This window comes from Anoplophora glabripennis, unplaced genomic scaffold (assembly GCF_000390285.2).
Source record: "Anoplophora glabripennis isolate ALB-LARVAE unplaced genomic scaffold, Agla_2.0 scaffold4, whole genome shotgun sequence".
Classification (NCBI taxonomy): Eukaryota; Metazoa; Arthropoda; class Insecta; order Coleoptera; family Cerambycidae; genus Anoplophora; species Anoplophora glabripennis.
The window spans coordinates 173,848-201,547 of NW_019416568.1; the positions used below are offsets into that span (position 1 = coordinate 173,848).

At 33.5% G+C, this 27,700-nt stretch overlaps 1 protein-coding gene across 2 annotated transcripts in view; it reads left to right on the forward strand.

Annotated features, from left to right (window-relative positions):
- Positions 1–27,700, forward strand: part of LOC108917374 (BTB/POZ domain-containing protein kctd15) — a 64,626-nt gene that overhangs the window by 36,027 nt on the left and 899 nt on the right. For both annotated transcript variants that reach the window (XM_018723929.1, XM_018723930.1), the window contains exons 4-5: positions 20,883–21,088; positions 27,173–27,476. In XM_018723929.1, the coding sequence (XP_018579445.1) occupies positions 20,883–21,088; positions 27,173–27,476 (510 nt within the window). The remainder of the gene's footprint in view (positions 1–20,882; positions 21,089–27,172; positions 27,477–27,700) is intronic.

Here is a 27,700-nt window from a genome sequence, read left to right on the forward strand (position 1 = left end):
AAATTAGAAACTCAGCAAAAACGACAAATTTATACATTCCGGTCACTAAGAAAAAAAAAAATCGCAGCGTTTTGAAATTATCAGGTTTTCTTTCGGACACTTTGATGTTGAAAAGTTACAGTCAAATATCCTTAGTTTTTTCATTGATTTATTTGCAAAGTAATGCCACGTTTTCTAACCAACATTTTCACTTCGAAAAATTTTTTTTATTAAAAATCAACAATTACGACTTATAGAGAATGCTTTCCAGTTTTCAAAACCCTGCTTGGATTTTCTATACGACCATTATTTCCCGAGTAATTGATTGCCAAAGTCAAAAATGATTTTTTTGCTTTGATCGACGATAACGGCGACAAATAAACGTACAAGGCTCCGGAACCGCTCAAATTGAAGATAATTAAATTATCTAACAGACCTTTATGACGAAATTATAAAAAAAATTTTTTGAAGAGCAAAAATTTGCAATTTTTTTTTTCATTGATTTTCTTATGATTAATGAAAAATTGCTGATGCTAAAAAATTTTACACTCCAGATCCGAAAACTAAACACTTGAAGCTTAAATTTCCTTTTTTTTATATATATACTCTCTACGACCATTTCCCTCCAAGTTACAGAATTTTGAGATTTTTTTAATATCCCTTGAATTATGTGCCTAGTGTATTTAATGACAAAGTAACATTTTCTGTACATATTACCTTTGTATAAGTAAACTTATTTATACAATGATATTACTGAATCAATACAAATAGAAAATTCGATTTTGAGTCAAATTACGAAGAAGTCTTCTAGCCAAAAAATGTATCATAACTTAAACGATACATTCCATTGATTCAGTATACAGGGTGAGTCAGTTTTTTGTAGTAGGATTTTAATAGTTGATAGAAAATCATTTTTTGATAAGAAAAGTTCCTATAAACGTAGATCTTAGAACACTTCGTTTGTGAGATATAGGGTGTAGAAAACAAACATTTTTAAGAATTTTTCTTAATATCTCTAAAAGACCAACAGATATTAAACTGAAATTTGGCATGAAAAAAACAAACACAGAACTTAAAAAAAGAACTAATTGACACACACGTTACACAATGTTTGCGTTCTTATGTCAACGTTATGACATTTAATCGTTTTTGTTGATTTTCAGGGTACATCATATTTTTCTTATTACAAATGTATTACCAATATCGTTGGAATAGTTTCATGCCAAATGAATTTAACCAAAAATCGTTAATTTTATAAAAAATTGGTAGGGAGCTGTTTTGTTCAGAATTGATTAAGAAATTTAAAAATTATTTATTAATTATATATTTGTTTTATTCACCATAACTAATGTGTTCAATATATGTTGGTCTTTTAGAGATATTAAGAAAAATTCTTAAAAAAAGTTTGTTTTCAACACCCTATATCTCACAAACGAAGCGTTCTAAGACCTACGTTTATAGGAACTGTTCTTATTAAAAAATGATTCTCTATCAACTGAAAAAATCCTACTACAAAAAACTGACTCACCCTGTATTAGCGAAAATAAATAATTCTAGACGATTTCAAATCGTCTATTTCAAAGTTACATAATTTTAAACCGTCTGTAAAGTTCAGACACTGAATTTCCAGAACAACTGAAACACGCGGACCGCTTTCATCGAGTTTCCATCGTTTTTAATTCCGTCAATTTTATAAAAGAGCAAAACTAGAAATAATTTAGACCCTTGCATAAATTTCCCGATAGAATCGTATGAATAATAAACCAGATACACATTATAATTTATGACTTAATCTCGAAGTTATACTCGCTCGGGGTATGATTATTTCTAAAAACCGTACACAGTTCCAGGGCTTTTAATTCTTTTAATTGTTGGATATTACGCTCAAACCGGCGACCAGGATACTCTCTACGTCAACATTCGAATGCATTCAGAGCAATTTATGTCGCAATTACCCCGGGTAATAATAATATTTGCGTATTATTCGCCTTGCTTTCCTCGCCATATTTCATGCGGGGCCTTATCTGTAAAAAGCTTGTATGCTAATGTACTGTAATACGTGTTCTTACTGATAACGGCTGCCAACATTAGCAGAACACAGTATTGCTTTGTATACCTGTTCAATGGATAAGAAATAACCTCATCATCGGAGATTCCATGAAGATTTATAATGCATTTTTCTAAACATTGTCCATGCAATCAACAATCTTCTCTGACTTTTTTCACTATATTTAAGGTATCACACGCTTATACAGGGTGTGGCGTGTATAATCTATATATCTGATGATATTTGTAATTACTCCAGTCGGCAGAGGCCGAAATGTTACTGTTGGTGACATTTTCTTGATAACTCGGAAATAACTACACAGGAATACTTTAAATTATGAGTACAATAACAGGCTAATTTGCTGACAAAGTATTTTATCAGGAAAAAAAGTTGTTAACAATTTAATCGTGAAAAAATTTTTTTTAGTAGTTTTCTTTAAATAACTCAGCGGGATGACTTTGTCGAAAAATTGCTTAGGACATGATTTTGTTCGTAATAAAAATAGCTACAAAATGGCGGTGGTCCGATTACGAAATTTGCAATAACAAAGCCGTGAGATTGAAAAAACGGTATAAAACGTCAATTTTTTTAAGTTGCTGTAAAAATGTCAATTACAAACAAAAAGTGATAAAACTTTCGAAAACTATAGTTCAATATAACGAGCGTTAAAATAAAAACGTGGTCAAGTTGGTTCTGAAAATTTGGACGTAGGGCGTAGCGTATAGCAAATGAACTTAAACGTCATCTGTCAAAGCGCTGTATCGCCGCTTTGTTATTCAAACTGACAGCTGCTATACAGCTCGTTGAGAAATGAGGTTAAGTTGGTCGCTATAAGCTACGCCCTACGTCCAATGTGTCAGAGCCAACTTCGACCACGTTTTTATTTGAACGCTCGTTATATACAATATTGACGCTAAAGCCGAAAATCAGGAGAGCAAAATTTTTTGTTCTATAAGGTTTTATACATCCATCGGCACCTGAAACTCGAGACTTTGCCAAATTTGTTCGAAGCTTTGCTGACACTTGAAATGTGTGAAATATTTACACATAGTGTAAATATGCAGAAACCTAAAGCAATTTGCAAAATTCAAGTATTTTCATTTTTGCAGCTTTGGTAAGGTTTTATACGTCATCATTTTTTAATTTTTGGACGTATATTTATGTATATTTATAAAATATTCCATTACGGTAGATTAGCAGCCAGCACAATTACCTAAATTTAAAAAAATATATATTTTCATCGTTTACTCGTACATTATTCAACATATCAACATAAAACAAAAACGTACGTGTGGGGTAAACCTTTAATTTTTCATTTTCGAGCGCGAGCTCCGCTCTTCGGCGCTTGTATACTATTAGAAATATGCAACAGTAAATTTAAACAATTGTTTACTTAAAGTTAAAGGTTTACCACACACTTTCATTAAAATTTACCATATCTGACTTCTCCCTTGGACACCTAACATCTGTACTTACGTCACAAATAGCATCATTTCCACGAGAACGTCGTTGTTTTTCTCGGCGCTCATTGTTTCAAATTACAGACCTCTGCAACGCAAGAGAACCATACTAATGCGTCCAATTAGTGGGACCCAAGGCAAATACATACGCGCCCGAGACCGCTGGAACCAGTACCATTCGAAGGGCTGGTTATCAGCCTCCGTGATGACCAGAGGGTGCCGCGCGGCTATGGGAACACTCCATACGTCCCTGGTCGGCGGGATATCGCGCTATCTCGAGAATGCGGCCGGCTCGAACTTCATTAGAATAATGTACACGTCAAAATGACCCGGAGACAGGCTGATTAAGGCCAATTTTCATTTTTGCATTGTTTTCTCCGGTAATGTATGATACTTCGTATTCAGAACTTAGGAGAAAAGGATTTTGTAGAAGCAATAAATCTGATATAAATCGTCCAAGAAGTTGACTATGGTGTACCACAGAGAACGGTGCTTGGGCCCGTATTGTTTACTATTTACATAAACTTCATGTGTATCATAAAAGATATCAAAATCATCCAATCTCAAATGATCACCTTCAAAAATATTGACCACATCGAGAAAATGTTTAGATTCAAGAAATTCTGAAAATTGTAGAAGAGAATCCTGCAGTCAGTGTTAGATTAATACAGAGGCAGACTATAGTTTCCGAAAGTTCAGTGAACAATTCAATCTCCAAACAACTAATTCATTCGTCTCATATTCGCCCAGCTTAATAGCTTCTATATCTTGATCCTACCGCTTATCTTCAATTCTCAATAAGGAAATAGTTTTTATTCTTATTGTTTATGTCACTTTTGAGAAAGACTAACATGTAAATGTAGCTATGATAGATACATCTCAGCTATTTCTGCGATTTGACGATTGCATCTTAAAGTGGCAACCTATTTGTAAAAAAAATGAGTCGTCAGTGCACTGATCATTGTACCAAAGTAGTCATTAAGAGAATTAACAACTACAGGAGTCAAAACCTTTATAGTGGCGCTTGGATCACTGGCGGAAATATTTAATAAAATAATACAGAAAATAAAATCTGTCAAGCGTTCTAGAAATTGTTTTTTTTTTCGTAAATACAAATACGGTATTCCGGTTTTAAGGATGCCAAATACGCTGGTCTAATAATTTTTTTAATATTTCATAGAGGGCGCTAGTTGTGCTTTTTTTATGTGCTTATACAAACTAAACTTTGAAACGACCATCTTGTCGAGACGATACGACGCAAAACAGCTGGATCGTTCGTCGGTTGTCTCGCCTATGACACACTGATGAGGACTAATGAGTCCGAAACCGGTCTGTGCCTGGTGGGTTAAACTGACGAACGATCCTAGCTGTTGCGAGTATAATTCAATGCCGGTAGGCGCATATAGCCCTGAGAGTAACTGTTTCTCACAACACTGACAATTAAAACATCTTCTCGGTTGCCAACTCCCAAACGCGCGCCGGAAAGCAAACGTCCTGTACACCGATCACGATTAAGAAGGCATGGGCTTGGCGTTACTCCTCTACACATACAAATGAGATCTCGACCCGAGGGCGATCGAACAAAATATCCATATTAGGCCGGTGTGGGACGGCGATGATTCGTACCGAACAAATGCCACGACTCGGGGCGAAAATACGGGGTGATTAAAAAGCGCTGTCACGGTCATTACGGTCGATCGTCGCCGGGGAGCCCCGCGTTAGGGATTTACATATATTTGGCGTGGGTTAGCCGACATTGAAGCAACCTGAAAAGAGGATTAGGAGGCGCGTCGGATTTTGGTGAAGAGACGATTTAAGTTTTGAGGTGAGGCTACCTATTTAGTTTGTTTGTTCCAGCTTAAGCGGTTTAGAAAAGAAGGTGTACGTGTTGTCAGGATTTTTAGGCTTGAACATAAAAAGAATTGAAACAATATTAAAATAAAATATTTATTTGCTCCTACAAACAATATACTTTTCATAAATGGTACAATTTTTCAAAGTAATAAGAAAGAACTGGAAACAACTAAAAAAAAGGTCAAAGGACCGTGAGTGCATTTAGGTTAGATAATAGTGCACACACAAAAAATGACATTAAGTGAAAAAAGTAGAAAAGAAAATATATAGGATGTCTGCGAAAGATGCCCTGGCCATCTAGATGACCAGATTTAAATCCTTTGGATTTCTACTTCTGGGGTGATTTGTGTTAACAGTCGGTAGAGGCCACAGAAACAAGTAACTAGCAATTTGGCTGTTTTTTATAAGTACTTCAAAGTATGCAGATTAATAAATGAAAAAGAAAATGAAAAGTCCAAAGACATTTAGATTTTTTAATTTTTTAATATTTTGAATTGGGACGAAAATGGAAAAAAATAAAAAATACCACCTTGTCGGGGAGGATTTTTTCAACAAAAAAGATACTGTACTTTTTTCGTCCGACCTATGGTTTGGCCGGAAAAAATTCAATTAAGCATATACAGGGCGAGTAATTAATAATAGTACACAGTTTAATGGCACATTGTTAACGTCAAAATATAGTGATTGAGCCAAATATGCCTTAGTCAATTGCTGCTCCGTTTCGTTCTACAGGGTGTTAAAGTTGAAAAAATATTTTCAATTTTTTGCTGTATGTATGGACCAATTGTTTTGAATATTTGTAGTTTTACGTTTTTTAAGGTGGCAAATGCGAATACGCAAACAGTGTCGGGGTCACGTCTAGGGGGCGCTAGTTAACTGTCATATCGATGTAAAAACATGTCTAACTTATTGTATTTTACAATTTTTAATTTTTTAACTAGAAATTATTGAATTATGTTCTAAGTAAAAAATGTATACTTGTTACAAATCGATAAACTCAACCGTTCAACTTCGAAATACACACATTTACATTTTTGAGATTCGGCGGGAATTGAACGTAGTTCAATAATTTCTAGTTAAAAAATTCAAAATTGTAAAATACAAAAAGTTAAACATATTTTTATATTGATAGAACAATATAACTACGCCCACTAAATATGACCCCAACTATGTTTGCATATTCGTATTTGCCACCTCAAAAAACGTAAAACTACAAATTTTCAAAACAATCAGTCTATACATACTTAAAATATCGAATATTAAAAAATCGGAAATATTTTTTCAACTTTAACACCCTGTAGAACGAAAACGAGCAACAATTGACTAAGGCATGTTTGGCTCAATCGCTATATTTTAACGTTAACAATCTGCCATTAAGCTGTGTACCGTTATTAATGACTCACGCTGTATATACATATTCGATTCGAAAACCGAGCGTTTCAATGGCAAATATACTTAAACACAAGGATAGTTCAAAAAATTTTGTTCAACGTCAGGAACTGTTATTTAGGTGACCTCTTCACAAATAAAATTTCCGGGTAATGATTTTTTATTTTTTTACATTGAATTAATATCGAATATTCATTTATACATATTAATTTTTTCAATATTTGAGTGAAATTTGAAAATTCTTGCGTTTGAAGAGTGAATTTATTCGCTTGTTTGTCGGCGGAAGATTCATGGCTTTAAGAATTTTTTCCAGACAAACCATAGCTCTACCGAAAAAAGTGCTAAGAATCTCTTTTGTTGGAAAAAAACTTCTTTTATAAGGTAGTATTTTTTATTTTTCTGTATCTTGATCCCAGTCCAAAATATTAAAGAATTTCGAAAATCTAAATGTTTTTAAAAATTTTTGGGACTTTGGGAAATTAATAGACCAGTGAACTTTTTCTTACATTAATCTGCATACTTTGAAGAACTTATAAAAAAATCAGCCATATTACTAATTACTTGTGTTTTTGGTGCAAAAATACTTACACCAACTGGGCTAAAAATAATATTCAAATGTAATTTTTAGTGCTACGTGGATATTTCTTAGATTTCCCATTTTTTCTATATTGTTTGTTATTTTCTCTTTAAACGATTTATGTTTTACTTCCCCTTTAAATTCTTTTTTCAGAAAACTAAATAATTTGGTTCATACCTACACAAGGTGTCAAGTCTCATTAGTTTAATTTAAGGATTAAAAGTTGATTAAAATCGAAATGCATTGAAACTTGTATATTCAAATATCTCGATAACCAAGGGAGATATCGAAAATGAACAAGAGCAACTTTTTTATTAAACACACAACGTTCTTTCATATTTTCAACATACAATGTCAATAATTCTAAAGACAAAAAAAATTTTCACCTATCTAAACAACCAACGCATAAATTATTTAAAAATTGTATTTGTCATGTCAAAAAACATATGTGCCAATTTTTTTGTTCAAATATTGAACGTTTGTATCGTTGAAACTAGCAACATTCGACTTATTTTGGCCACCAGTATCTCAAGCTTCGAGACTTCTCAACCTCTCGCAGACACCCTGTATAGATGGATCACGTGACGAATTTATAAACACCTCAACCAAAGTGAATAGTCCGCAGTAAGAAAACATTGTAAAAATGTATACGATTCATTTTTCTGTGGTGTAACCTCGGCATAAAAGCATCAAAGTACGCTTCGTGACGTTGCGGTGGATCTCCAGGATGATAAATATTCTTTCAGCCACCAGCGCAACGTAGACAGCAGACATCATTGTATATTTTTAGCTTGCAGCACCGAGCTCACTATGTAAGGCTGTTGCGGTGGTATAAATTCATTACGATGTTCTACGAGCGCCGGTTTTATTTTACACATCGCAATAGCTTTGTTCTTAAGTCTAACATTTCATTAGTTTCAGGGTTTCGTGACGTGGAGTTATGTTAGAGGGATTCCAATCTACCACGCGAATCAAAATTGCGAGGGTGATCAAACAGTTTTTTTTTTTCATGTAGTCAAATAAATAAACTCGAATGCAGCTAGCATTGGTAATGGGTAAATTAGAAATTTCTACAATTTTTCGTTTCATTCAGTTTAAAGAAGAGATTTTGTGAAAAATTACAGACATATTCTTGCAACCGCTCATTCGAGCACTATTTACTAGAAAATGTGCTAAAAAGTAACACCAAGCTGTACCCAAGTTTTTTAATTCATCGGCATACAGCAAATAGACACTTTTAAATATTCCCTAATGTCATTCATGAAAATTACGAATAGCAAGGGCCCAAGAATGGAACCCTGAGGTATTCCAGAAGTTATATTTGCTTTTTTTTAATCAAAGCCACTAGGAATCTAGACGTGCTACAAAAGAAATTGATTTAAAATATTTTTAATTTTGTAATTTCACCGCTAGATGGCGCAACTCCTATAGTATTACAGAAAATTGTCGTTTTTTCGAAATTTCGGTTATACAGGGTGTCTCATAATTAGCTGCCAACTCTGAACAGGCCGATTCTATGATCAAAACTAAGTAAAAAAGTTCATATGAACATGGGTCCGGAAATGCTTCCTAAGGGCACAGGGACCCATTGAAGAGGGAGGAATGGAAATCATTTTTTTGCAATATCTCTCAATCGCGTTGTGATAAATGAATGAAATTTGGTATACACAGCTAAATTTTGATGAGCAATTTGATGGACTAATCCATTTATTTCCACAAGGTCCATTGGGGTGGGTACGGGGGGGCCCTTGGTACTTTGCGTGTGTAACTTTTTCATCTTTGACTTTTTAACAAATTGGACAGCAAATTCCGTTTTCCCGAACTGTTTTACGTTAAAAAGGTACTCTTGTTTCAAATCGTTATCTTTAACGGTTTCTGAGAAAATCGCTCTTGAATTAATCCCACTTTGGTCAATTTCATAGTAATTTAAACAAAAAAAAATATTTTGTTTCAATTTAATCTAGTTTTAATAAAAAAATAATAATAAAAAATTAAATTAAATAAAAATTAATCCTTTAAATGGAAAAGAGAGGAAAGGAAAATTATTATTATTATTTTTTGTTTAAATTACTATGAAATTGACCAAAGTGGGATTAATTCAAGAGCGATTTTCTCAGAAACCGTTAAAGATAACGATTTGAAACAAGAGTACCTTTTTAACGTAAAACAGTTCGGGAAAACGGAATTTGCTGTCCAATTTGTTAAAAAGTCAAAGATGAAAAAGTTACACACGCAAAGTACCAAGGGCCCCCCCGTACCCACCCCAATGGACCTTGTGGAAATAAATGGATTAGTCCATCAAATTGCTCATCAAAATTTAGCTGTGTATACCAAATTTCATTCATTTATCACAACGCGATTGAGAGATATTGCAAAAAAATGATTTCCATTCCTCCCTCTTCAATGGGTCCCTGTGCCCTTAGGAAGCATTTCCGGACCCATGTTCATATGAACTTTTTTACTTAGTTTTGATCATAGAATCGGCCTGTTCGGGGTTGGCAGCTAATTACGAGACACCCTGTATAACCTAAGTTGAAATAGACTTTTTAGATACAGTGTTAAACCCTTCACAAGTTTTGTTTGAACTTTTTTTTGTTATTACCATAGCAACGCCGTCTTGAAATTTTTAAATTGTCATAACTTCTAAATGCCTTAATCGATTTCAATAAATGAGGGCTCACTTTAAAGAACTATTAATAAAATTTATGTTTATGATATTCCAAAACACGACAATTTTCTGTAATATTATTGCAGTTGCGCCCCCTAGCGGTGAAGTTACAAAGTTGAAAATATTTTAAATAAATTTCTTTTGGCCGTATTTATTAATAGATTTTTTACCCCATGATCGTAGCACGTCCAGTTTCCTATGTACAGCCGCTCCGTACCATTAAACACCCTGTATATTCAACATGTGTTCTGTTGATAGAGAAAAATATATTTTTTTAATAATTAACACAAATAAATAGTTTGGGAAAGTTTTTTGCGTGCTATATTAAACCAGAATTAGTATTGTGAAAATCGCACGATGAAAAAATAAATAGCTGTTCCTGAATACAAACTTAATCGAATTTTACACACTATATCACTTTCATATAGCTTTTTTCGCGGTTAATTATTTGCGCTTTAAGAAAGCGTGTTATTTCCAGCCATCTGCTTGTGTGCAGAAATAAAATATTACGACAAAATATAAAACAAAGTCTGAAACAATGGTGAAATATTTCGAGCAATTTATCATTCAAAAAAAAGATGTATGAAAGCGACGCTCTCGAAATATCACTGAAAGTGGTAATTATACGGCAATAAAGGTTGTCAACCGTAAAAAAGTATTACCGAGGTCATTTCGAGAATTAACTTTATATTTAAACAAAAACAAGCACAGAAAAAGGAAATGTCAAAACAACAGAAGTTTATTTGCAAAATAATTCCCTACTTTCGGTCAATGACTGAAGAGAAGTGACGAATGATTTTGTGCCACTTTCCCTGGTTTCCTGTTATTTTCATTCATTGATTTTCTATTTTTATGCCTTCCGATAAAATTGTTTTCAATAACGAAGAAGTATCAAGGAATCGGATAAGTTACTTTCATCGAAAACCGCGAAACGTTTCTGTTTTCGACTTTCGTCGTATACGAGATTCAAAAGTTTCAGGAAAGTAAAGGTTAACGATTTCGTTGGTAAAATGTCAGAAGGATTACCCTCATGACAGATAGCTGTAATAACAATCTAGAAACCGTTCTGCAGTTATTATCTAATATTTCCTTTTATGATTCGAGCTCATGAGATTACAAAACTCGAACAATTGCACAAATATAGTTCTTACTGTTGCCCCGAAGAACGATAGGCAATATTTGGAAATAAGGGGAAATATTTACGTAAGATTAAACGCAATTTAGTGCTATTACTTTTTAAGGAGAATCGATTAGAATTTTGTTGTATAGATTCTCAATCATTCAATTAATTTTTTTATTTGCATTTTTATACAGGGTGTTCTGAAAAACACTAGCATAATTTCAGGGCTTGATAGAATTACAAAAATTTTTACAATTTGTTCCTATGAACTATGGGCGTATCCTTTTCCGTTCTCAAGATACAGGACGTTAAAAATAATTTTTTAGAATCATTAAAAGAAAAACTTTGATTTTGAGTTTAAGCAAATTAAAAATTTGTTTCAAAGTTATTAAACCGTATAATCAACAAACTTTGTCTCTCTTAAAATAAATGAACCGCTAGGAGCAATTTTTTAAACAATTGTAAAAAATCGTGCATAAATTTCATGTTAGAGGCAATATTTTACACTGCTGGCTACTTTCTCTTACAGTGCATCACTTCATGTAAATAACCATAAATGATATGCATTTTATCAGTTTTCATGTCTGTCCATATCCAATTTAAAATTCATTGTGTTAAAATAATTTTAACGATATAGTCCAGTCACTCAGGGTTTTTACCTCCGAATTCTTTATAACTGAACCGATTGACGTGAAATTTTGACTGAATGCCACAAGGAACAAAACTTATATAGTGCCGAGGTGTGCTTTTGCCCTGGGGGTGGTTCCCACCCCTTCTTGGGGGTGGAAATTTTTACGCCTAAAGGAATCGATAGAGGAGTCAATTTTAAGTAACAAATGTTATATAAAGTTTTATGGATAATCCAATACTTTCCGAGTAATTCGTCATTGAAAATATTGATTTTTTACTGAAAAGGTGCTTGTTTTCGGATAGTTTTTTGCGAATAACTCTGAAACCATTGGATTTAACGAAAAAGTTGTAATGAACAAAAAGAAAGGTAATAAAAAACAAATCTAATGGCATAATATTGTTTTTCTCTAATTGTAATATAAACCGAGTTGTGGATTTTTAAACATTATTATATGTTAGCTAAAAACTAAATTGGAACCAGTTAACGTTAAATAACGCCAAAACCATAAATATTAGGAAAAAAACTATTTGAACCTTTTTTAAAGTACTTTGAAAAACCTTTAAAATGAGCTGTTTTAAAAGTCTTTAGAATCAAAATTAACGGAAATATGACCGAAATAACATGATAGTCTTATGTTTTTAAAGAAAAAAATAATGAACAAATCAGTGCCTTTGGCGACAGAATTAGAATTAAATGCAATCCATTCACAGATTTCTTCATTTATGTTCTAAGAATATGTTCTGGGTCTGTGGCTCACTTACAAATCATGATTTCGAAAAAACTTAATTTTTGAAAATGTAAATATTTCAAATTTTTGAAAAAACATCGATTTTTTCGCTGTAACATAAAAATTAAAAGATGTACGAAAAAAATACAAGAGTAAAAACTAGCTTTATTTTTTGCTGAAGATTTTGCTTAATTTTTTTATTTCTCTAAAATTAATATTAATCGAGATATCGCCATTTTAAGTTATCATATGAATGAGAGAACCACCCTTTTCGAGCCCTTTAAACCCTTCAAACTTGAAAACGAAGGGCTTAAAAAAGATCAACTCAACAGTTCACATAGCCTTTACAATTCCCCGCAAAATGAGCCTTTGTGCGATTAAAAATTTTAAAAAGTAAGATAGTTATCGTCAAAAAATATACACGTGTATAGATGATAATTTTAGGAAAATTTAGGTCAAACAAGAATTTTTAAGCATTTAGATCTTTTTTGTATATATGCGTATTTAGTATGTGTATATTCGAATAAATCTGTACTATCTATATTATAACTACTATATTATAATAAGGGAATAAATGTTTATTTAATACGAATGCACATTTAAAAAGTTTACTCTTTCAATAATATTTTTTCATTTGATTTTCGAAAGAAGGGGTATTTTTCAAGGGTTGAAAAGTTGCAATCGATAAAAAAGATTTTTTAATCAAGATATCAATTTTAATTTGATAAAAATGCATCATTAAAACGTTCCAAGTTGAAAAAATTTTTTATATTATTTTCATCCAAAGGGGTGGTTTTTCCGGATTGAAAATTTGGGATAAATTAGGTTTCATGTTAGATAGCACATGAAATTACTCATAGTGCACAAATAAAAAAGATTTGATTACATAAAATGCTCAAATTTGTACTTTTTCTTTTTTTTCCAATAAGGGGTGGTTTTCACCCCTTAAGAACAAAAAGCACACCTAGCGCATATATGTTTTGAAGTGGGGGGGTAAGATGAGCCTTATTCTAAATTTTGAGAAAAATCGATGCAGTTATAAAAAATTCGGAGGTATTACTATATTTTCAGCTACAGTAACTGGGCTAATAATCGTTTAATATTTGTCTGACGAAAGTACAGCAGTGAACAGCAACTGTCACAATTGACGACACTTACCTGACAGATCACATTTTCAGTCATTAGCATGTAAGTCGTCAAATTACAAAATGAAAATTGAGGATGAAATAGAAAGAACGAAGCAACGCATCAACTTATTGGAAAGCCAAAATGCCCGTTTTAAAAAGCTACTGGAATCGGCGGTGGAAATCACGAACAAATCAATTTCCAAAACGGATCTACAAGAAGATGAAGGCAAGTTCTGGCAAGAAGCCATTACACTAATAGAGAATGAAAAGATAAAGCTGCAGGAAGACCTGGATTTGTTAACAACAACAGAGGACGAAATCTCTCTTACCATCAAGAAATTGGAGGCTGAAAATATGGAATTGCAAAAGAAAGTGGAGGTCCTACTGGCGCAAACAAAATTCCAGGAGAAGGAAATGGAGAAAATGAAGACTGAACACACGGAAATCAAATTTTTATTGTCTCAGCCCGATTCAAACGCGGAATGGTTCAAAAAAATTCTGCAGCTTGACGGTTTAACGACAGACACAAGTTGCACCGCTCTCTTAAGTGAAAGACATAGATTGCAGAAGAAAATCATGAATTTGGAACGGAAAAAACACGAACTGCTCTCTGCTATTGAAGACATTACCGACCCTGGAAATTCTAGAAAAGTAAATAGCACTAATATCAAGTCGGATTTGGAAAAAGCTCTATTCAGAGCGATCGATGAAGTAGCAAGAAGGGAATTCGAGTCCCTGCATCTAAAAGTTCTAGAGTTAGAAAAGGAAAGATCAGATTTGTTGAGTCAATTGCAAGCAGTGTTGGACGAATCTAAAAAAAAAATAGCTGAGGAATACTGTAAGTTGCAAATGAAAATCTTAGCCATAGAAAAGGAGAAAATCAACTTGGCACTAACGCCAAAAATATACACGAATGTTAATCTGACCGAATCTGACGAACAAGTAAATCACATCCTGGACGCCTTCACAACCAAACGGAACACTTTGAATAAAACAGTCGGCAAAGATGGTATTCAAAGAACTGTTGAGACAGAGCCACACAAATGGCCGACGCATTGTATCATTATTTAAGTGCATGTTAAGATCTTTAATAAATGTTGAACACCAAACAAAGCGTCTTTTAGTAAATTAAACACGAATATCAAACTGGTCTTGAAGTGTCAACACATAACCTGCCTTATTTTATTAATTAAGTGTCAGAAGTCAAAATTTTCGATAAAATATCCGCTTCAGACATGGAGGAAAGATTCGGCAACGCAGAGGCAAGAAAGCACATCAAACAACTCGAAAATCAAATCATTAAATTCAAACACCTCATACAAACCGCCTTAGAACTATCCGATTCGGAGAATTCCGGCCTACGAAACAATAAGGAGTCCATAAGAGAAGCCATAGAAAAACTGGAGGAAGAGAAGACTAAATTAGAAAACGAGCTGAACATCGTAGAGGAAAACAATGGCAGCGGTGCAATGTTAGAAACTGTTATTAACCTTGAGAGCGAAAATACGAAACTGAAAGCGAAATTTGAGGAAGTCCTAAGCGAAGTTAAGAGGGAGAACCACAAAATAAATCAGTTGAAAAAGGAGAACTACGAGCTGAGTCAAATTTTGGAAAATCTGGAAAGTGAAAAGGTCAGGCTCATGGAAAGACTTAGAATGATACGGGAAAACTCAAATAACTTAACCTGTGAAAATGTAAGCCTTCAGGAAAGATTGCCTACAGGGGATAACCAGAGTAGCCTGGAGGACGATTTCGAGCCCTATAGTATTTCAATTCTGTAAATAATGAACAGGAAAATATAAAAAGATAAATTTTCAGTTTATAATACATATTTTCATAAAACCAAATGCATTTATTAAACTCTATATGTACATTTGAATTCTAATACACAAAACTATAAATATAATAACAGAAATTCTATATAGCGTAATTTTAGAGGGTCAATTTAATTCAAAAGATGCGTAAGAAAAATCTAATATTCTCAAAAATCCTAACAGGAAATAAAGTATAAAGTGAAAAAGAAGAGGTATAAAAATGTTAAATGAAATTAAACTGTCAAATGTCAATTTTCATTTACGACAAAACATTTAGGCTTTTTTTCGCGAGTGAAGTCGTATGTTGTAGTATGTGTAGTATGAGTGAGTGAAGAGATTTAAACTACCACAGGACAACTAAGATCAAAAGAGATAGAAATAGTAACTACAATTCAGATATTCACCAATATTCGGTCGCGAAAAAAAGCCTTGTGTTCTTCTGGATGCGCTGGAGGTGGTCCGTTTTTAATTTTTCAGCCGGATTTTAAAGGTATAATACTATAAAACGTATATAGACCGATAGAAATAGCTCATTTAAAAAAAGAAAATTGTTACCTGGACTTTTATAATTGGAAATGGTAAAGGGGCTTATAATAAACGAAAAAAATAAATAAATAAATAAATGCGTGAGCTGGGGCGGCGGAGGGTTGATTTGGGGGGTTGAAAAGTTGTGAAAAATTGTATCATTGGGATTTCTGTCGAAAAATGACGTCAAACAAAAAAGTATCCAATACAAAAGTTCTAAATCATACAAAATTCTACAACTTTTGTAAAGGTCACTTTTTAAGATAACCTCAAAATTCCAGATAAAAACGCGTAAAACAGGTTTTTTCTGATTTTTCGTTTTTTATTTCTTATTTCCGAAAAAATAATTTAATTTTGACGAAACTTGGGAAAAGTATACCTTTCTGTGTCTTAAATAACCACAAATTTTTTTAGATAAAAAAATCAAGAAGTTTCCGAGATATTAATTTTTTCCGGTCTGAAACACTTTTTCTTCAAAGAAAAATTCTACTTAGAAAAATCATCGTACAGAGTTCTGTCGGTGATCGTATTTTTCATTTTGACATATACTTTTTGGTGAAATAAAAAAATCTGTAATCACAGTTCAAAAACATGCTTAAAAATGCAAAAAATAAAAAATTACTTGCAACAATGAATTTTTGCAATCCCATCCTCATCTTGGACACATTGTATATCTATGAATTCATCAAAATTTAAAAAAAAAATAAGTACACTAATCGATCCTACGGAAAAATATATTATTTTATTTTATTTATTCACTATTCGACTTATGTTTATAGCAATACTGTACAAAAATAAAGTTTTGGTTCAAACAATGAGACTTTTTTTTTGTATTTTTTCTGTAGAACTGAACGATGTAATGAGTTTTTAATTTTTTTTAAATTTAAACGAATTATCAACTATTACTGAAAAATTCATTGCTGCAAGTCATTCTTTATTTTTTTGCATTTTTGAACATGTTTTTGAACTGTGATTACAGATTTATTTATTTCACCATAAAGTATATGTCAAAACGACAATGATTACCGGCAGAACTGTGTGATGATTTTTTTAAGTAGAATCTTTCTTTGAAAAAAAAAAGTGTTTCAGACTAGGAAAATGAATATCTCGGAAACTTCTTGATTTTTTTACCTAAAAAAATATGTGGTTTTGATTTTTGCATGCCCTACAACTTTTGTATTGGATACTTTTTTGTTTGACGTCAACTTTCGCCAGAAATCCCAATGATACAATTTTTTCAACCCCCCCAAATCAACCCTCCACCACCCGTTCTCACGCTTTTATTTTTTTTAGGTTTATTATAAGCCCTTTTACCATTTCCACTAATAAAAGTCCAGGTAACATTTTTTTTTCTCCAAGTGCACCTAATATTCTAATTTTTCGATAAAATGATGCGAAATAGGTGAAAAATTCCTCAAAACAAAACCGCTAGTGATTGGCCTATTAGTACAACTTTAATAATGCAAATTTAGTAAAATATATACACAAGCAAAGCAATTATTAATAATTAACAAGAAACATCGTATGATATTTACGTAAAGAAAAAACGCGTTGCACATATTTAAATGTATGTTAATCATAATTTATTATTGTGTTTAATAAATTCATGATTTTAAATGGCGAATAATTAGTCCAGTATAATTTTTCATGATGATTTACGCGGGAGTGAGTTGATAGTTTAAACTTTAATCTAGGAAGATAGTGATATTGCGAAATCATCTATTATCTCCTCATTTCTATAGAAAATATCACACTACTTTTGACACGTCACCACATAACCTAAAACAAATCAAATCACTGTCATCAATCAAAATCTTCAATCACTTCAAAATTCCCAATAAATCCTCTGCACTACAGCTATGATGGAGGAGCCAGATGAATCATCAGAGGCACTAAAACGAATGAAACAACTCGAAAACCAAAACATTAAATTCAAATGTTTACTAGAAGCTGCCTTAGAATTAGCCAGTCGGGATGCCCAAAACATTAACAGTTTGCAAAATGAATCCGACTCGTTGAAAACCAAAGTCGAAAGGTTGGAAAGGGAAAAGCTGCAATTGGAAGGTGAGCTGCACGCCGTTTTAGAAGACAACGGAAGTGAAGTCATCCAAACAGTCCGTAAATTAGAAAAAGAGAACGCAGAACTGAAGGCAAAATTCGACCTCATCGTGAGTAAAATTAAAACAGAAATCTTTGACCTGAGCAAACTAAAAGCTGAAGATGTCGAATTGAGAAACGTGTTAAAGCAGCTGGAAAATGAGAAGACGAAATTATTACAGAAGATTCAAAAGGTAGGTGAAAATTCTAGCGATACGAATGATCCACCACAGAAAAGGCTATTTGAAGTTGAAAGTGAAAAGATCAGTAAAGTAAGCAGCTTCGAAGGACAACCGTCCAATGATTTATTGCCAGCTATCAGATCTCTAGACGACACGTTCAAACACTACGTTCAAACTCTTGAAGAACAGTCGAATATTAAGGAGAAGATATCCGAACTAGAACATAAGAACGAGGAGTTAATAAAAGTGGTGCAGAAGACGGATAGTGCGGAATTGAGATCACAAATCAAAATAAACGAAGAAATTATAACGTCCAATTCAGACTTCTTAAAGAAAGTTGACAAAGTAAGGTCTCGAATGGAAGAAATTAATAACGACTTTGTAAAAACATTAGAGACGCCGAAAGACATGGTTGAGGAGAAAATATCAGAATTAGAAAACGCAAAACTTAAGTTGTACAAAGAACTGGAACAATATCTCTTGAACTCCTCCAACGCGATCAGCGGTCTAACCAAAAACATCTCTGATCCCGACATCAAACGACTTGTAAACGAAATAGAAATCCAAAAAACCGTTTTGTTGTACAGCTTACAATCCGTGAAGCTAATTCCTTATCAGCTAGACCCTGACCGACCTGAAATTTCTCTACCAAGCCTTCCAAATTCCACGTCAAACGTAAATATCAACCCTAGCCCACAAGCACAATCTAACAATACTCAATCTGCAATCTGCAAAGAAAACAAAGACGTGGAACCATCCACTTCCAAAGAGGACCACCAGAAGCTGGAAGAAGAAGTCAACAGACTAGAACAAGAGAGGCAAAGGCTACTACAGCAGCTACGTTCTATATCGGAAACATCAGCGAATAGATTCGACGAGACGGCAACTCAGAACGAGATACAAATGCAGACCCAAAGCGAATTGCACAGCACCTTCATGAGGGAGTCTTCCCATGAAATTGTTATAGCGCAGAACTACGACGACGCCACGAACCAACTTTACGCGGACGAAGACGCTCGATTGGAGCAAAGGATCAGAGAGCTGGAAATTGAAAATATTAGAATACAAAGGGAGCTGGACAATATCTTGGAGGAAATAAGGGCGGACAAGAGCGAGATGTCGCGTCTGCAGTTCACAGGGCAAGCGTTAAGGGAGAGAATCGACGAACTTGAACAGAACACCGTAGAGAAAGAGAAATGATGAAAATAAATAAGGCGGAAATACAACTCGTGTCACGAAATTGACAACAGATTTCCATGTATTTAGAAGAAACCAATATATTAATTGAAATTATTGATGCAGTTCAGAGTTTTAATTTTATTCTTTATTTTCATTTAGTGTTCTTCTAATTAGACATTAGATTGTAATTTAACAGAATGCCACTGCAGTTCAGTTTTAATTGTATTCTTTATTTCCATTTAGTGTTCTTCTAATTAGACATTAGATTGTAATTTAACAGAATGCCACGCCAGTGGCGTCCGCGCGGCAACATCGTTGCGACATTTCCGAATAATTCCCGAAGCTTCGCTGCGCAGAGGTACTATTGCGGGTAAATTTCACAACTATTATCTAATTACAGCCCCACAGCGTCACCCTCAGGCTCTTAATTTATGATAATGAATGTGAAAACGTTTCCTCGATTGGTAACGCTGCAAGGCAACAAGGCGCAAACATAGCAATCAAGAAATTTACCCCGAGAAATGTAGTTCGTGGATTATTTGACTGGATCCGAGTACTTTCTTTTCCTTTATTTTTAATTCTGATGGATTCGTGATATATCTAGCTTATGCCGTGAGAGAGAAAAAAACAAAATTGATGTAGCAATTCTCAGTAACATGTAAATATGAAGACCTGTTTCTAATTTATCTTTTTATAGAAATATAATAATATACTCATTCCGTTACAGTAACTTTTACTCAGAATTTCACTGGAGAAATAGATTTTTGTTTCAATTTCGAGAAACCATCTGTGGGTTGCTTTCGGTGTGTAGCAAAACGAAACTCTTTCTCAATAGTAAATTAAAAGTATTTTTATTGAAAACAAAGTTAGTGAAAAAGAAGTGTTGTCGGGGCGAGCGTTCGCTGGAGAGTTTTTTTGGTGCGGAGTCGCTCACAGGTATAAGTATCTGATCCTTAGCGCCAATCTGGCGTGGTCCTCTTCTGGAAACTATATCCTGAGTTGCACATTGTTTTTTGTCGCTTGCAACGGTTAGGCCGTCCGGCGTCAGGCTGGCGCTCTTGACTTAAATTGGTCACTTGCAGATATGTGTACCCCCACATCATTTCCTTTTGAACTTATGGGCGCCATATTGAATTTTTTGTCAGCGGTGTATCATAAGTACAAAGAAAACAAATTTGATCCTGAAAACAACATCAGGGAAGGCCTAGGGGTTCTAATAGCGGGTCCGCCCCCACAGAGCTTAGCCCGAGAATTACAAGGATAGGGCAAGTTATTCCTAGCTAAAGCTAAGAAAGTGAAGGGTAATTCTGTAAGGTACATAGAAATAACAACCCAAAAAACCATCGACTTTAAATATCAAAACAGGCCATGAAAATCTCTTTCAACGTATTTTGAAGTAATTCCAAATGTTTTCGATAGAGGAGTTAAAGTATCTAGAGAAACTATGTTAAAATTTAAAAAATCAGTGTTTATATGTATATTGTCATTGTTATTTTTGTTTTGAAGGTATCCCGAATCCAAGTTGGCCAAATTATTCAACGGCAGCATACCTATCGTTCTGGATTCCTTGAAACAACACTACTTCATCGACCGTGACGGAGGAATGTTCAGGCACATCCTGAATTTCATGAGAAATTCCCGCCTGTTAATCCCCGACAATTTCCAGGATCTGGATCTGTTATTAGAGGAAGCGAAATATTTCGAAATAGCACGTAAGTTTTTCGTTTAACATCAAGTATACCTTTAGCGCGATTTGAATAACAAACTATTTCTAGTTCTATTAAATAGGAGGGTATTTTTTACTCTGTTTTAAAGGTAATAAGCGAATTCGATCAACATTAAGAAAAAATGTGTTTAAAGAATGTTATAAACTAATGCAAAAAATTAAAGAGTTAAAAGAAGTTTTCCGTGATTTTTGACAGACTATATTTAGGTGAAAAATGGTCGTATCGGGAATTAGAACAAAGCATTTTGAAGCCCCAAGATTCTAGTTTTTAGATCTTTCGGTAGAAATCTTTTAGCAGCTACGGTTATCATGCAATTCTAAGAAATAGCGCTACAAAAAATTTTGAAATTTATTTTCAGAGAAGAAAAAGGGTAGTTCTGAAAAAAAAAACGTTTTTTAAGTGATTATAGACTGCACAAAAATTAATTAGAAATTTGTCTCAAAAAACGGTAATTTTAATTTAATTAAAAGTTGATGAACAGAAACATAGGACGAAATAGCCGAATCGTGCTTGAAACAATTGGATTTTGTTTTCTTAAATGTCCGGAAGGTTTTCCAAAAAACCGATTTTTCATCAATTTAAACGTTATTTGTGGTAAAAATGTGAGAAAACTTCGAAAAAATTGCCATATTAATCATGATTATGTGTTTGACTGTTTGAAACAAAGAAACGATTCGAATATTTCTAATTTAGCCGTCAATTTTCTAAAAATCCATAAATTACCTTTTTTCCCTGGTTTTTAAAATTCGTGTAAAAGATGAAAAAAGAATATTTTCCGAAAAGTTGCGGCAGCAGGTTATAGGAAATTTATTCCAGATTTCGAAACTGTTCTTCAATTCTCTGTACGAGCATTTGTCGCCGAGATATGGATTATTGAGGATAAAAGGATACTTTTTCATTAAAACTCCGATATTTCGATGAAAAATGGTCGTATCGAAATGAAAAAAAGAGGAAATTGAAGCTAAATTATCAAGCTATATGGTTCATGCAATGGCTTAGCTGAAAAAAATTTTTCCAAGTCCGTGACTTACAATTAGAAAAAAAAGCCGTAGCCGTAGTTCCTAAAAAAATTCGACCCAAAGATCTAAAAACTAGAATCTTAGAGCTTCAAAATACTTTTTTAATTCCAAATTCCAGATACGGCCATTTTTCACCTAAATACAGTCAAAAATCAGGGAAAAATTTCGGAAATTCTTTTGACCCTTTAATTTTTTGCATTAGTGTAGAATGAAGTCGACAACAGAAATTTGGATAGCAAACCCCAAAAACAAGATCCCCAACTGCTAATATTGCAGGAAACAACTATTCTATGGGCTATATATCCCAACTAGCATTGAACTATACCAATACCTAATAGAACAAATAATTGTCGAAAATAAATATTAAAAAATGATAAAAATTATTAAAAATCTAGATTTTCTCTACTATTTTGACGAGATTTGTTAGCTGTTACAGTTCGTAACACAATGTAAGAGAAAAGCCGTAATTGTAATTTTGTTGGCACAGTTTTAGAATAGCGCCGTCACTTAATCATTTAATACAAAAAATGTATGCCCTTGTATCTCCCTAAACATAATCGTCAGTTTGTCGAGTCGTTCAACTAAGTTAACAGAAAAATGTACCAATACAACGTGTCCTGCACGAAACAAGTCGACAAAATTCTATATTTAGAACCACTTAGGATTCCTATTATTTTTTTAAACTTAATTTTTTTTAGAGCAGCAGCAAAATTAGTTTCTAAAACTTGAAAATGATGCCGGTGAACTTTTTGTAGAACCCATCCAAATCGATTATATAATTAGTGATTTTTTACAACTTAACCAACGTTATGAAAAATTTAAGAATATCTCACATTTTTTTTTCTAAGCTAGAAAATAAGTTTTATTACATTATTAAAAGTCTGAAGCAAGCTTATATAAAACAGAACCGATATAGCACTAGCTTCTGTAACGGACGAAGTCAAACGGTGTAACTAAACGCTCTTTGGTTCGAGGTTTTTGTGGCCTGCGTAACAAATTAGCACGGCTGGAAATATCCCGCAAAACTTAGTTGCGAAATGACTCCTTCGTTTTATGTAATAGTTTTTGTGGAAGAAAGTAACCGCGGCAACAGTCACGTTTCGCAGAAGTTACTAAATCGGCGGCATTAAATCTTTTGCGCTATCGCAAAGAAAAGGGTTTTTCTCATTCTATTTCTGTTTTATTGTTCTGATTTGAATGTGCTCTGTACAACAAGCGGACTGGAACGGCAGTTATATAAATTTTATAACAAATCGACAAATGTTTCTTCATTCACTGGCCACTATTTTTACAAATGGCAACTTATAGGTACCTCAGATAAGAAAGAATTGGGTTACGTGTTCTTATTCAGAATAATATATCTGATTTTCTTTAACCTTTTTTTTTAGTATTTTTCATACCTCGCCACCGGACAAGCTAGTATGACCCCAAACAATTCCTTAACATCTTGAGTATCATTTCTAATTACTTTAGGAAGTCGATTTTGTGTTTTTTGAATAATATAAGACCTGCAGAAATTTCTCAATTTTTTTTATAGTTTTTTATGAATAAGCTAAACGTCATAATATTCTATTCGTGTAAGCTCTAAATATCGGATGACAAAGATTCATACGCCGTATATTTCAACGAAATACCGTACGTATTAATTTTCTCGTATGTGCAAAACAGGAAATTGCAGCTATTACTGGGAAATAGTTTGGTACGATCGAATGTTGTTGATGGATTTGCTGCATAACTTGTGTCAGCCCGTTTTTACAGGCATATGTATTCCTATATACCAAGAAATATGTAAATAAAATCGTTTTAAATTCAACATATTTTTTTAAGCTTCATTACAGTCATACCTTTCATATAGGTAACTTTTTTACAAAGTCACAAAGATGAGAAAGCCAGAATACTGAAAGTTGTCGTCATTATAATAATCAAATTAGAATAGAATTTGGTTTCCGATAAAAATGCTATTACGGAAGCTCACTTACATTTTTAATTGCTTCATTAGGTTCTTGTTTATAAATATTTCGGTTTTTATCGTTTTTATCGTTCGGGATGTCTATAGTTTTTCAAAACTTTTATCAGTAAGTAGTGACAATTTTCTTGCCAACAGACATACAGATGCAATACTAACGAAGCCAACCATTTTTTTACGACGTAAATTGTGAATGACTTTTTTTGCTCTTTACTTTTGGGCTTCCATCGACTGAACTAGCTAGGGACTTGCAAAGAATTCAACAATATTTGCGACTACATTTCACTTAGAGTACATGCTAAAACTATGCCAATAAAACTAAGCTATTTATTTAACAAGCTATAATGTTATGCATATAGTCCAACGACAAAATTACTCGGGTTTCTATAAGTAATAATCAACATGAATGTATTCTGTTAAACCATTACTTACGCTGTTCGTACGGTCGTAAAATTATCATATTTATCGACTTAATTAATGGCGCTACGCATAAAATGCCAAACGAATTTTTAAGTCAGTATGAGGATGGAGAAAGCCGAACTCTGTTCTTCTCGCTAGTACCAACAGCTCAGCATACCTGATGTAGATACAGTAATATGAACATTTTCATATGCCATGCTTTTTACTAAAATAAATATCTCGTTTTTACAAGCACCCTGTATATATTATCTAATTGGAGGTGTCGTTTTCAGGACAATAAAAATACTATAGAATAAAATGTTTCTGTCAAGGACTGTACAAGAGCTTTAGTTGTTCCTTTGTACCTACATATACTGGTTAATCTCTCTATTTGTCAAATATTTTGTCTGCTATAGTCTGTTTAGAAATGAAAGAGAGTAATTAAAGCTTATTATGTATGCAAATCGTAAATAAATGTAGTACTGGTGCTTATATTCAATATTTTTATATTATGTATTATCGGTATAGAATGAGGTGTACTTTTTAAAAAACTTTGTGCGATCGGACTGTACTAAATTGTAGCAGGTAGCTAAAATTTAATCCCCGACAATCCGTCTTTGTCTATGCCGCTTCAATTTCTCGGTCCATTTCTCTTATAAGTAAACAATATAAAAACAGCATTTCAAAACATGAGGCTACTTTAAGCATCATAACCGGGTTAAGAGGGTTTTTAGTAATTCAAATAAAATTATTCAATATTATTATCAAAATATTTATTTAAATTTAATGAATAGACTTTTATTCCACACAAAAATATATGTATTTTGAAAATTCAAATTATGGTGAGTAAATGTAGTGTTGTATAAATGTACAATAAAGAAAATAAAAAAGTAGGTATATTAAAATTCATCCTCTGAATATTCTGATGAATTATCTTCGTCTCCTAGATTGATAACGATAGGTTCCACAGTAACGTCAATTAAATTATCGAGTTCCCACATTTTCTCCTCTTCTTTTTGTACATGATGTATACATCTTTGCCAGTTATCTGCAGTTACTCGTTCCAAGGAATTTTTTAACAAAATTTTCACGTCACTTAATTTAAACGTCGTATTATTTCGCGCTACATCTCCTTTTACCTGCGCCCAGACTAATTCGATTGGGTTAAGTTCACAGTGATAAGGTGGTAACCGTAGTACCGTTATTTGGCGATTTGTTGCCATTTCATCGATAACATATTTTTTCTGATCTTTATTAAGATTGACAAGTGTCAAAAGTTCCTTTTTCACCATATTTGTTTCAAAAGAAATGTTTTTTCCGGATAACCATTGAATTATATCGGCTTTCCTCCAAGCAGTCGTAGGCGTCCGCTCGGTCTGCCGTGAATGGTAACTGGCATTATCCATGACAATTACAGACCCCGGAGGAATAAGATCCAACATCTGTGTAAAATACTCTTCGAAAACATCTGCGTTCATGTCTTCGTGATAGTCACCTGTATTTTTAGATTCAAATAAAAGTAAACCGCCATCTACAAAACCACTGGCACTACCTATATGTGTCACTATTAATCTTCGCCCTTTACCTGAAGGTGCCTTGAACCCTGTTGAAAGTCCATCCAAAAATGCTTGTCGAAAACTTTTTACATTTTTATCTTGCCATACTTTTGTTACAGTATATCCCTCGTTGACCCAAGTTTCGTCTAGATAATAAATATTCCTCCCTTCGTCACGGAATTTTCTAATTGATCTTAAGTAGGATCTTCGCCAACAAATAATTTCATCTTTATCGATAAGAACTGACTTCCTGTTCTGCTTTTCCCAGCAAAAATTCAACTCTCGTAAGACGGCCCATAATTTGCTTCTACTGATTTTTGGCAAATCGTTGTCCTCTGAAAGTTCACTTAAAATTTTGTTTAGCGTTGGTATTTCTTTTTTAAAATAAAATGAGTGTACTTTTCTGCGAATGACATTTTTGAAGAAATCATCTATAACGACTTTTGACCTCCCTGTAGATGATTTTGGGGGATTTACAGTATCTTGTTCATTTTTTGTTTCCTTTAAAAGTCTGTAGATAGTCGATTTTCCAATCCCTGTCATTTTTGTTAGCATTAGTGTTACCCGATAATTACCTGAAACGAAATATTACCACGCCCATGGCCGGTTCTTATCTCGGGGTTTTATTACTCTCTTTCATTTCCAAACAGACTATAGTCTGTTCAATATTTAAAAACGGTATCGAAGCTTACATTAATATCAATTTTGTCACATTTTAAGATCATTTATCAAATATTACAAAGTCAACAGTTCATACTAACAAGCCTACAGTTGCAGATGTTTCCATATTTACTGTGTTTCAAATACTTTTAGTTAACAATAACCAAGCAGGTGTAGTCTATGCAGATTTTTCAAAGGCCTTCCATAAAACTAGTCATGAATGTTTGTTGTTGACCACAGAAGTGGCAAAAACTTGGTAGGACCCTTACGAAGGACTAAAAGGGGCCCTCCGCCAAGTTTGGACATTAGATTCGAGTTCAGCACCCAAAAAATCAGTAATTTACGTTAAAATAGAGCTAACTGCATATTCAATACTTGTCCCTACAATGACAAAAAATCTGAAGGATCAAAATTTCTTTATTCTTTAAATTTTTTAATCAATGAATTAATTTCGCTTTTGTCTTTGCAGCCATGGTGCGGCACTTGGAACAAATGAAGAAGGAGCGCATAAAAAACGGAGTGGTTTCCCCTAGCACCCTCAAATCGCTGACGGGAGACAGTTCCGGCCATACCCAAAGAAACAGTTTCCGGCAGGGCGGGCAGGAGACGTACGAGTGCGTCGCCCTCCACGTCAGTCCGGATCTGGGGGAGCGAATCATGCTCTCCGGAGATCGCTCCCTCCTCGACGAGGTCTTTCCGGAAACCAACCAAGCCGTTATGGACGTCAGATCGGGGGTGGCGTGGAATCAGCAGGACGCTCACCACGTCATAAGGTTAGTAAATCACAAATAACAAATAAACAAATTAATGCAACAGTTTAACGAGCATAAAAATGAAATTATTTTTTGAAATTGTATACTGAACACAGTTTGTTTATTACAATCTTAATCATAGGCCAGGAAATAGAGATTTGGACCCGACTTTTTGTTTGGGCAAGATGAATTATAAGATGTTATAAAATATATTTCGACAACCTCCTGAAGATCGTCATTCCTTG